Genomic DNA, 10021 nt, shown 5'->3' on the forward strand with positions numbered 1-10021 from the left:
ATACCGTCTGGAGTGTGATCAAACTGCACCGCAGGAAGGTGTACTGCGCAGCGCCCGATTCGCGATCCTCCCCCATCGTGGCGCGACGGCCGTCCGCATTACGAAGTACTTGGGCCCCCCACAATGTCGCACCGCTTTTCGACCCTGCAATGCGTATATTACCGATCCATACGTCGTCGCGCACCAATGGAGGTGCAGCCCAGAGGCGGTGAACCACCGTCGTCACCACCGCAATTGCCGAAGCAATAATAATCTGGAGAATTTCTGGGCTGGCCTTGCATCCCATTGGGAGCCGTGTCAGCTCCACCAGCGTGCCGTCCTCCAAGCGGCACCGAAAGAGATGCCGAGTCTCCCGCGGTAAAGAGACTTGAAAAAAGGTTGTCTTTAAGTCCAGGCAGGAAGCGGCCTCAGCCATCACAGGTGGCAAATAATGGGAAATGTGTAAAAGAGGAACATGAGCCTCATAAGGGTCGTCTCTGTTCTTGTCGCGTGGCCACGCAATCCATCGTCGTCGTAAACCGGTGGTTTTTTCCACAACCGAAAAAGGTATTATTCATCCGCCTGTTATTGTGGACAAAGCGTCCTCGATAATTCCTGCTTTTCGTAACAAATGCGCGTCAGCGGTTGAAATCCTCCGTGAGCCTTCGCGCGCTTTACCTGAGGAGGACGGAGGGAAAGGGGACCGCCCGACGAGTCCACAAACTTGCATGAGTCTCTCCAAGGTGGCCGAGTTCAACCGGCTTTTGTCCCGCCCCACATTCAATACGGGCACGTTGACTTGCTGCTGTAGCGGGATAGTGTGTTCATCTTGTGGAGTGGCCAGACGCGTCCTTGTCGCGCGTCTCGTTATTGTAGCAGGATGATGATTAAAATCATGAAAAACGCTCCTCTGCTCTCAACCAGGGTTCCTGCCCTTCCGCAGTTTCTCCCTTCACATCAATGCGGCCAGCGACGACACCTGGGTCAGCATTGCGGTGTACTTCCACAAATATCGAACCGTATTCCGGGAAGGTCGAACGGGTCGACGTGCTTCGCCAACAGCGAGACCACGTGTGGGTCAAAATTGTATGTCTCCACGATTTGAGCAGCGTGCCGCAACGCACTGCGCTTTATGGAATGAGCCGATGCATTTCAAGGAGCCAGAGCTCGTTCGACTTGGGCAGTCGTCGGATTCGTGAGCTCTTCGTTGCGTCGAAGTGTCCTGCATAACGTTATAGTGTCTAACGCATCCTGCTCTCGTATCCCGACGAACCGCGGGGCACGGTGGGGATCCGCTTTCGCCGTCTTTGACGCCACGCACCAATCCAAAATTATGGTCCCGTCCGGCTCCAGTGTGAAACTGTTGGGAATCAAGGCCGCAATCCCGGACCAACGACTCGCCGTTATCCACGCAAGTCGAAAAACAACACGTTCCTTCCAATCGGTCCGGCTGCGGATAACTTGATCCATCCCTTCCGTTGTCGATGAGCGCACCTGCTTTGTTCCCAATCACGCCGCAATTTTTTTAACCCCAGAATCATCATGTCCAGCGGGTTCGATTCATTTCCAACATAGACCGCAGCATCCTGCCGTACTGCAGTCGGGTCGATGGCGCCACATCTAATATTCCCACCAACAAGGCCGCGCAGCTCTTCTCGTTGGTTGTCTGTTCGTGCGTGCGGCAAAAGGTTGTGAATTGCCCTTCCAGGGACATTCTCTGCTACCACGTTGGCGGCGCCCACATCTCTCGAGCCACCTCGTTCCCTCTCTTCGTGTGGCTGGCCCAAAGCGGGGATGTCGGTGCTTCGTCGTACCACAGTCGAGCGTCGTTGGCGGATAAGCTCCATTTCCCTTCTCGATGATTGCGTCGGGCAATTTGTAATATCGGGTGGAGCATCGGCGGTGGCGGTGCGACTTCCGTGCGGAATGGTGGGAGGTGATGGAATGGATGGAGCTGCTGTCGTCCGCTTTCATAAGAAGCAGCAAGCAGCCCCTCGCCGTTTCTTGACGGCCGTCCGCGCTGCGAGTAACCTCCTCCAGTCGCGTTTCGGACGTTGCTTTTAGATGTTTATGGACACGTAACATGACATAACTGGCATCGCAACGATATTTGCGTCCCTCGCCGTTCCAAGGGAATCTGGATTGTCCTCGCAAAGGTGTCAGCCTCATGAACGGCGGTGCAAGGACGGGCGAGAATGTTGAAGACCGGGATGCCGGGGTCGGATGCCATCATGAGCTGCATCCGGAAGGCCTGCAGTAAGATCCTTCCCAAATTCATGAAGCGATCGGTGGGATCCCGCTCCGCTTCCAGCGCGCCGATCCACGCAACCAAACTGTCAAATACAAGTTGGGCCTGGTCGTCCGCCCGTTTCCAATAATTGTATGCGCCCCGGAGGTCTAAAAAGACTCCGGAAACGCCCTCATCCCATATACGCGGGGCCCAAGTGGTGACGCCGAATGCGCGGAACATTCGTCCCTCTTTTCCTGTAGCGGAATGGTCGTCCAAAGTGAAGTGCTGGAGGGCAAAGGCATCGAGGGATAGAAATGTGGTCACCCGAAATTGCCCTGAGACGTCTGGAGGAATAATCTGCCGTCTCTCTCGCGCCGGAGTTCGTTGGGCCGTGCGTGACGACGCGCCCACAGCCATCAAGCGATGCTTTTAATGTGGTTTTTTGGTAACGCCATATTTGGCCGTATTTTGACACGCGACAGGTCCATCTGTAGGACCTCTCCGAGAGGCGGAAACTTCTTCCCGGCCCACCGTCTCCGCCTCCCACGCGGATCGCTGCGCCTCTTTAGCACTAATGCGTGCCTCTCGATCCTGTAGTTGGGTGCGGGTCGCCTCCAACTGCTGTTCGCGTCCGGCAAGCGCGCACTCTCGTTCTGCAAGAAGGCTGCCAGCGACCGCAATGTCAGATTCGCGCACCGATAGGTTGTTACGCGCCTCTTCCACCTGCGAATGAAACTGAACGCTTCGATTCTGCACGTCCACGGCGGCGTGGGCGTATTTCTTGCTCAAGCGCTCCCTTTCAGAAATGATCGGTCCTTGCCACGCGCCCCAACTCCCGGGCTGCGCCCACGAAGGACAAGATCAATTGATTCCCAAAATTTGGTACTTGAAAAGTCCGGAGATTCGCAATATGTCCTGTAAGGCTCGAATCCTCCCAGGGCTTGGTGACGTTTCCCAAAATCAGACATAAGCCTGTCGAGGAGGGAGCCACAGTTAACGTCTCGTCCGACATCTCGGTTCCACTAATGAACGTTGTCTGCACCTCGATATCGCCACGTTGGCGTACAAGGTCCCAGAGACGGGCGCCAATATCACACCACTCAGAGGCCGTGTAAGGAACCAATGCCGTTTCCTTAAACCAAACTGGCTGTGTCTGTAAGCCTAAAAATATAAAAAAGTATCCGGCCGCTATCGGTTCCCTGCTCCCTTAAGGTCATGGCCTTCCCAAAATTCATACGATAGGAAAAGTTTCATAAAGAAGAGCTTTAGTTTTATCAGGATACATATACATCAATTAAGTTCTACAGGTCTCCCGCGATCATTCTCTTCAGAAGCTCCTAAAAAAAGAAATGTAGTAACACCGTAACACCACCAGCCACAATGGTTTTCTCATACCGGGGCAATTCTCCAATTATGCCTCGTGCACACACACAACTAACATACTATATAGAAATCACCCAATGTTTTTCACCAGAAACCAAACATCCCCACTCCCACTTAATTTCTTCTGTCACTGTTATGCTCCATAGCGTTGAACATTCTTAACACTTTTGTATGCTATTCTGCCGCCTGGGGCTGGTGCACCTCCACCGTATGCACACACACACACACGTATCCAAAAACAAATAAGTCACCAAATACTTTTTACCAATAATCGAAACTGCCCCCTTCCCTCCCTAATTTGTTTTCATATTTCGGTGGTTCTTCCACACTGCGGTGAGCGTCTTATCCTCTAAAGTCTTAGGATTATATTGACACTTGGTACTGGCGCGCCTTCTCCTTCCGGAACCACGCAATTTTTTGGTTTTCCTTCTCGCTCACACCATCGGAATTTACAACATCACATCTCCGCCAGCCAGTCATTCATCGGCGTGCTGCACATAAATAATATCCCACGACATGTCTCGGGACAATTCCCCCCAACCATTAAAATATGCCGCCAGACACTCCGCGAACTGCCGCACAGTGCTGGCGGTGGTGTGGTGCCCACCCGCCGTAGTCATCCGCAGCCCAACCAGCGTCCTCGGATTTAACTCCATGAAGAAAAAGGCGTCCAACAACGGAAATTTCTCAACCTCCGGTATGTGCAGCACCCGGTGGTTTATACAAGTCTTCTTGTCAATGTGTTCCGCCGACGGCAAAAAATAGTGGCTGGTGGGGCCCTCCTGCGAGTACACTTCCGGCGCACAGCGGTGTGACTGGCGTCGTGATGGTGGCCTCAGCTCCTTCAGTGTACAAATTATTTCAGTCATGAAAGTCCCATTCAAAAATGCAAACACGGTGCTCTTCCCAAAAAATTGCGTATATGAGATGATCACCAATCCTCGATTCAAATAAGTTAAACTCAGCCTGCGTCATTAACTGTGCCAACAAGCACAGTGGTTCACTTGCGAGGTGGGCAGTCATCGGTGCATTGAAAGGCGACTCGCCATTGCGCTCTCCTCGTACTCGGACAATCCTCGCAAGATATTCGAGCGCCTTATTAACCTCTCACATTTTTGGAAGTTCCAAAAACAAAGTAACTCTCGATTCCCCAAAAGGGCGTCCTATCCACAAAGCTGTGGCAACCGTCGATCCGTGCGTTACAATTCCCTTCATCAAAGATGTAGCGAAGAATCGGTCCCACTTTATCCATGCGACCCCTCAACTCTCGCCAGTACTCCGCTTGCTGCTGCACGGGTTGATTGCGCTTCATCCAAACGCACATTGACTTCACGTCGCTCTCATCAGGGCAATTCATTATGATTCGTACGGCTCTCTTTTCACTCGCCCAGTGTATGTAACTTGTTTTCTCTGGCGTTGCCACCACAAGCATGCCCCAGCCTCCGGGAGGCAAACAAGGAGACGGAATATCAAACCTGCCTCCCAATTCGTGGATAATATACCCCTTCATCCCGCGCCAAGACAGGTCCTTCACAAGTTTGATCATATGTTCTCATCGATGTGTTTTTTCACCGTCTTGATGGTCTTGTCAAACACTTACGCCTTAACTCCACCAACAAAGCTCACAACCATTTGGAGTTTCTCCGCATCGTAGTGCAGCAGCTGGTAGAGGAGGTACGAGCCGGTAGCCATCGAATTCCCAATCCCGGGCGTCCCGATCAAGGCGTGCGGAATTGGCGTAAAGTGCTCCTCAGGAAGACTGCTGAACAATTCGGTCAGATCGCCCTTGACGATCTGCCACACTCGCTCCACCTCACAGTTCACATAGCAATCACGAGTGGATTTATTCATCCTCCTTCCATTTCCACGAGCACGGCCATCCCCTGTCCGAGGTGAGCACCATCAGCCTGGGACGCGGTGCACCGGACTGCTGCACACCGTCATCCTTTTCGAGAGTCACGCCAACTGCCCTGTAATTCCATGGCTGCGGTGGTTCCCCCTCACTCACATCCATTCCCATCTCCTCGCCGACAGGGACCTCCACGCCACGGCCACACGTCGCATTCTGCACGGACTCGCATGACCCCTCTAGTTTCTTTGCTTTTTTATGCCTCCTGCTCTGTCTTTCTTCATTCAGTAAATGAGAGAGGGCCTCGTTTAGGTTTGCCCTTCCAAGAGGAGAGACCGTTTCCTTCCTTCCAAGGTCCCTCCATTGTCTAAGGGAGTTCACACCCTCACAATGAGTTTTCTTTACACCACTCATGAGCCTCTGCGTATCCAACAAAAAACCCATAACCTTCCATACCGATAAGTTCTCTCCCAAGCCTCCCAAAGTCGGAGTTACCTTAGGGATCCCGCGTCAGCATTTGCCTCCACGCACCCTCGTCTCCTCCGAAGGCTTGCAGGGAGCCAAGATTCTGCAGTATGTATTAATCCAGCTTCCTGCTGATGATGAGTGCCTTTCCCCACCAGCACGGCGTTGGAGAGAGCCAACAGCAACAAATTGGTGGAAGCGGAGGGCTCGCCCACGCACTCCGCTCGCCACGGTCCCGCACCCCTGTGGCGCCGCCCTTACCCCACAATCTGCAAGAATACGTGCACGCATAAACCTGACAAAAAAGGTAACTGGGAAAAGGATTTTAAAGAAAATTAAATATTGGGTACAAAAACAGCGACAACCAATAATAATAATCCATATGTGACTGCTCCCATAGTTGTGCTCCGAAAAAAAAAAAAAAAAATAGGAAATCTTAAAGCTGTTCCATGGAACCTCTCGTTTCCCATCGCATCCTCATTTTTTTTTTTTTTTTTTTCAAATCGTCGTCCTCTTCCGCAGACAGAATGGCACTGGCTCAAACCAATACACATCCTCTCCTGACCCCTCATGTCATCTGTAGTCAAGTCTCGGAGTTTCTGGTGCCAAGTTCAGAACGCAGCTTTCAGCCAAGAAAATGTGAGTGGTAAGATTTTAATTACGCCTTCTCTTATGCCCTAACAATCAATCATTTGAAACCGTTCCACTAACTCTCCCCTAAATAAAGGTAAAAAACGAAATCAAAAAAATCCTCGCTCCAGCCTATACAACTTGTTTTTTCCAGACAAATATACTTTGGCTACAGGTGCTGCTGCCACCGTGACCCCAATATAAGAGGTAGAAAAGAAAAACACCATTTTAAAAGGCTAAATAAGAAACACGGTACTGGGGAAATCATGACAGTCCCAAAAAAAATGACTATTCATTATTTCTATCTCAACAACATGCCGAGAAACAATTAATTTATAAACATGTACATTTCATTTTCCCCGCTTTTTCCGCATTTTGCGTCGTTTTTTTTCCTTTAAGTATTCCGGGTTAGGAAACATCTTCCTGCATTCAATTAGGGAAAAACGAGCAAAGAAAAACTGCCTCCAAATGCGTATATTGGGCCAAAAGAAAAAAGTCCAATATAACATCTTTGTCATCAAACAGCTGCGGTGCCAAGAAAAAAAAATGCCATTGAAAAAATACAACAGAAAAATGTTAATCACCAGACGTCACTTATTTTCCTTTCGGCCAAAAAAAAAAATATATATATATATATACAACAAATTGAAAACCCTCAGTTGTTTTCTTTCCCAAATGTGAAACTATGAAAGAAATATATATAGTCTTTTGCTCTCCCATTTTTGGAATCGTCGTTTTGCATTACTTTCAAAAAACAAGTGGTAAAAAAAAAAAAAAAAAAAAAGTAAAAGTATTTTTTTTTTTAAGGCGGAAAAAAAAAATTTATAAATAAAATTGTTTTTCTTTTTGAAACCCTAAGAGTTCGGAGATGGTTACCGCAATCTCTCTCCCTCTCTCCTCTTTTTTTATTATTATTATTGCTTTCTTCCTTAACAACGCTATACTTAACTCCTAGATTTCCTCAAGGCCTTCCTCCAGTTTGTTCTTCGTGGTGGGCTCGTTAATTCTTTTCATCTCCTCAGACTCTTTGCTGACCATCACTGTGGAGCCAGGAAGATGAAGCTCATCGGGACGGCGGTAGGCAACGTACAACGCGATCCCAATGCCGACAACAGTAACCCCCAGGCAAACCCAGACAAGAGGGAACTCCTTTTTCGGTTGCTGGGGTTTTGTTGTACTATTCTGAGCAAACACCACATTTGTCATAGCCAGAAAGGCAAAGGCGATCAAAGCGTATGTAGAGGCCATTTTTTATTGCTCTTCTTCTCGCAGTATTTATTCTCCTGGTATATCTCAAGAGTTTTTTCGACGCGCCCAATTAACGTGGAGTAAAATAAAACTAATATTATTATTATGTGTGTATGTTTAGAAAAAAAAAAAAAAGAGAGAGAGAGAAAGAGAACAATGGAATAAGAAATAGCAGGTTAATATAAATATGACATAACAATAAACAAAGAACCGGCCACAGCAGCAAATGTAAATGGAAAAAAAAAGAATTCCACTAAAAATGCTTAATTATTCCTGAAATAATCTGTAGGCAAAAAATTATTAGCCCATTTTAATTTTTGGCCTCATGTATTTTTTTCTGACATTTCATCCCTAAAAATATTCTTTTCATCCAAAACAAAAAAGCGGAAATCAGAGCAATTCCAAACTAATACTTATATAACTATATATATATATATATATATATCGACCCAAAAAAATAATGATAATAACCCACAAAAGCACAAGATAAATTAAATATTTTTATAATTAGCATTCTGAAAATAAATAAATGAGTAAAATAAAGGGTTGGGCTCATCCTATCGGTCCAAAAACATATATAATAAAATAAAATAGTCTCTACTTATGCATGGCAGTAAAAATCATTGCCAGTTTAAAATAAAAGAAAAAGAGCAGTAATATTCCATTTTCAATATATATATATATATATATATCTTCCCAAGATTAATTAGAAAACAGATAATCAAAACCATCCAACACAGCAAATCACACAAAAGAATATCATGAAGCATGTTAAAGCCCAAGGAAAAGTATTTCAAAATAACAGGAAGCAACTAATAAAACCAGCATGAATTTGCCGAATACCATGACAAGGTGTAATATCACAAACCGTTCCCGCGTAATAAAAGCCATTTGCAGTTGTATGGCCCAAAGCGCCAATCCAAAAAGCGCGACGCAGCAACGGTTCGCAAACGCCCATTTCGTGACAGCAACAAACACGTGTGCTGTGTATCGCAGCGTCAAATCGATGTAAGTGCGACGATGCCCACGCATGCGAAGACAACCGGCGGAGGAACCACGCCCCACATGCCCACCGCCGCATGGATGCCAATAAAAATGGGCGCACGTATGGAAGGCACGGGCCCGTTCTTGTTCACAAGTGACTTATTCTTGCGGCGGCGGTAAAGATCCGGCGTCCTGATGTTTTCATGGCTGGCTGCCCCACCGTGGCGCCACGGTCGCGCACCAAAGAACGCAGGCGCGATTCTTTGGGAAGCCAAAAGCCAACCCTCCTGCACTGCAGTGCTTCTGATCTCAGCCCGTGCTGCACCGCTATGTGTTAGCTGCCGTGCTGCCAACGCATATTTCCGTGTCCCGCAATCCCGGCGGCATTATTGCGGGGCAAAGCGCCTGTCTCGGAGAATGCGGCGAAAAAAAATGCGGAAGTTGGCATCGCGTGTATCACGGGCGATTGGCCAGCCTTTCGGAGCGAGGAACCACAGCCAGTCATCTCCACAAAACCGGGCCGCGGATCGACAGAGCAGCACGCGACCCCGGTCGTCCAGGACACAGCAAAGAGCCCAACCGGAGCGCGCCCCCCTGGCGGTGCCGGCCAACCCATCGCGTTGCCAGGGCCAATTGCCCCGTATTGTCGGGAGAAGAAAACACCCAGCCATGTTTCCCTCACGGGGTCGTGGTTGTTGGCGCGGGGGCTGACGGCATCGATCGGCGCCCGGAGCAGCCGCGCCGTGACGGGGCACGGTTGTAACACCACGGGGTCTGGAGACACGTCTTGCTGCAATGCAAGCCGTCGAATTTATTTAAGGAAACACGAGGTAATTGCTTTTTCTTGTAAATACACACATGCGAGCAATGGTTTCATTATTTACTTATCACTATTATTATTATTATTATTATTGCGGGGGCCTTGTGCTACATTTATCGTTTTCAGGCACCGATTTCGGCCCCACGTGACCATTGTGTTTTTAACCGAAGTAATTGTGTCAGAATTTAAGCGCTTTTTTTTTACTATGTTTTTTTTTTTTTTTTTTTTTTTTTTTTTTTTTTTTTTTTTTTTTTGGGGGGGGGGGGGGGTTGGGTTTTTTTTTTTTTTTTTTTTTTTTTTTTGGCCCCTTTTTTTTTTTTTTTTTTTTTTTTTTTTTTTTTTTTTTTTTTTTTTTTTGGGGGGTTTTAAAAGGCCCCTTTTTCTTTTTTTTAAAAAAAAAACCCCCCCCCCGGGTTTTTTTTGCCCTTTTTTT

At 48.0% G+C, this 10021-nt stretch overlaps 1 protein-coding gene and 1 pseudogene across 1 annotated transcript, besides 14 other annotated features; both read right to left on the reverse strand.

Annotated features, from left to right (window-relative positions):
* Positions 1-3548: part of a mobile genetic element that runs on past the window's edge.
* Positions 1-5192: part of a sequence feature (areas not merged during assembly with more than two copies in the genome that could not be assigned to a particular haplotype) that runs on past the window's edge.
* Positions 3375-3548: a mobile genetic element.
* Positions 4069-6198, reverse strand: Tc00.1047053506129.80 (annotated as a pseudogene).
* Positions 5193-8356: a sequence feature (heterozygous, Esmeraldo-like haplotype).
* Positions 7148-7174: a sequence feature (AT_rich).
* Positions 7300-7320: a microsatellite.
* Positions 7348-7372: a sequence feature (AT_rich).
* Positions 7488-7784, reverse strand: Tc00.1047053506129.89 (hypothetical protein, conserved; the record flags this gene model as incomplete). Its single annotated transcript, XM_808146.1, has 1 exon — positions 7488-7784. One exon carries the CDS (start codon positions 7782-7784, stop codon positions 7488-7490), a length of 297 nt encoding a protein of 98 aa, XP_813239.1.
* Positions 8199-8229: a microsatellite.
* Positions 8271-8294: a sequence feature (AT_rich).
* Positions 8357-8480: a sequence feature (areas merged during assembly that could not be assigned to a particular haplotype. This can correspond to areas where the two haplotypes were merged or to regions with more than two copies in the genome that were merged during assembly.).
* Positions 8455-8476: a microsatellite.
* Positions 8481-10021: a sequence feature (heterozygous, Esmeraldo-like haplotype).
* Positions 9653-9681: a microsatellite.
* Positions 9782-9945: a microsatellite.

This window comes from Trypanosoma cruzi, genomic scaffold (assembly GCF_000209065.1).
Source record: "Trypanosoma cruzi strain CL Brener 1047053516253 genomic scaffold, whole genome shotgun sequence".
NCBI lineage: Eukaryota > Euglenozoa > Kinetoplastea > Trypanosomatida > Trypanosomatidae > Trypanosoma > Trypanosoma cruzi.